Here is a 1,063-nt window from a genome sequence, read left to right on the forward strand (position 1 = left end):
TTTACATTTTAAACTGATAAATGATAGATAGATAATTTTTTTATGGTTTGTACACTCATTCCACGCCAATGGCGGATAATATCACCATCCAGGAATTTTAAAACCCTTTTATTTCTACTATGGGTGAAATTTTAGATGAGATATAAAACCTACATTGGAATATAAATTCTTAGCCATAGTAGTTATTAGTTTGGTAATTCGTGTCATTTTTTTATGTTTTGAAAAATAACTCTTGATATTTCTTTTTTTTATTGAGAAAAAGAAAAAAAAAGTTTCCGCCTCCTCCCAGCCTCCCATTTCCCTCCCCCTCCTCCGACTCCTTTCCCCCTCCCTCTCCAGTCCAAAGAGCAGTCAGGGTTCCCTGCCCTGTGGAAAGTCCAAGGTCCTCCCCCCTCCGTCCATGTCTAGGAAGGTGAAACGCCTACATTGCGATAGAACTGATTTTGGGAGAACAAATGAGATGGAGGATTCCTTGGCGGATCTGCTTGGTCTTCACGCTATAGATGATGGGGTTAAGCACTGGTGGCACCATTAAGTAGATATGAGCCATGAAGATGTGAATGAGAGGAGAAGAATGCTTGGCAAAACGATGGACGATGGATAACCCTATCATGGGCACATACAGAATGAGCACAGCACAGATGTGGGATGCACATGTATTGAGAGCCTTCAGCCTACCCTCACGAGATGCAATTTTTAACACTGAGAGAAGGATAAAAATATATGATACAAAAATGCCCAAGGAGTCCATGCCCCACAGCAAAGTAATGAGGACTAGCCCATATATGACATTGAATCTGATGTCAGCACAGGCGAGGCGGATCATGTCCTGGTGCAGACAATAGGAATGAGAAAGAACATGGGAGCGGCAGAAGGGAAAGAAAGCTAGGCGTGCCATAAGTGGAATTATCAAGATGGAACTCCTGAGCAGAGCTGCAATCCCAATCTTGGCAATAAGCTTTGGGGTAAGAATGGTTGCATATCGCAGAGGGTGGCAGATGGCCACATACCGGTCAAGGGCCATGGCCAGGAGCACAGATGATTCAGTGAAGGAAAAGGTATG

General features: G+C 43.4%; 1 protein-coding gene across 1 annotated transcript; it reads right to left on the reverse strand.

The window, feature by feature from the left end:
- Window positions 1-421: 421 nt before the first annotated feature.
- LOC126496587 (olfactory receptor 51L1-like) lies at window positions 422-1,057 on the reverse strand (the record flags this gene model as incomplete). The annotated part of the gene is made up of 1 exon (XM_050134056.1): window positions 422-1,057. A coding segment is annotated over one exon (636 nt), but the record flags the coding sequence as incomplete, so codon positions are not given.
- Window positions 1,058-1,063: the final 6 nt, after the last annotated feature.

The sequence above is a fragment of the Alexandromys fortis genome, unplaced genomic scaffold, assembly GCF_014885135.2.
Source record: "Alexandromys fortis isolate MF-2015 unplaced genomic scaffold, M_Fortis_MF-2015_v1.1 scaffold_9767, whole genome shotgun sequence".
NCBI lineage: Eukaryota > Metazoa > Chordata > Mammalia > Rodentia > Cricetidae > Alexandromys > Alexandromys fortis.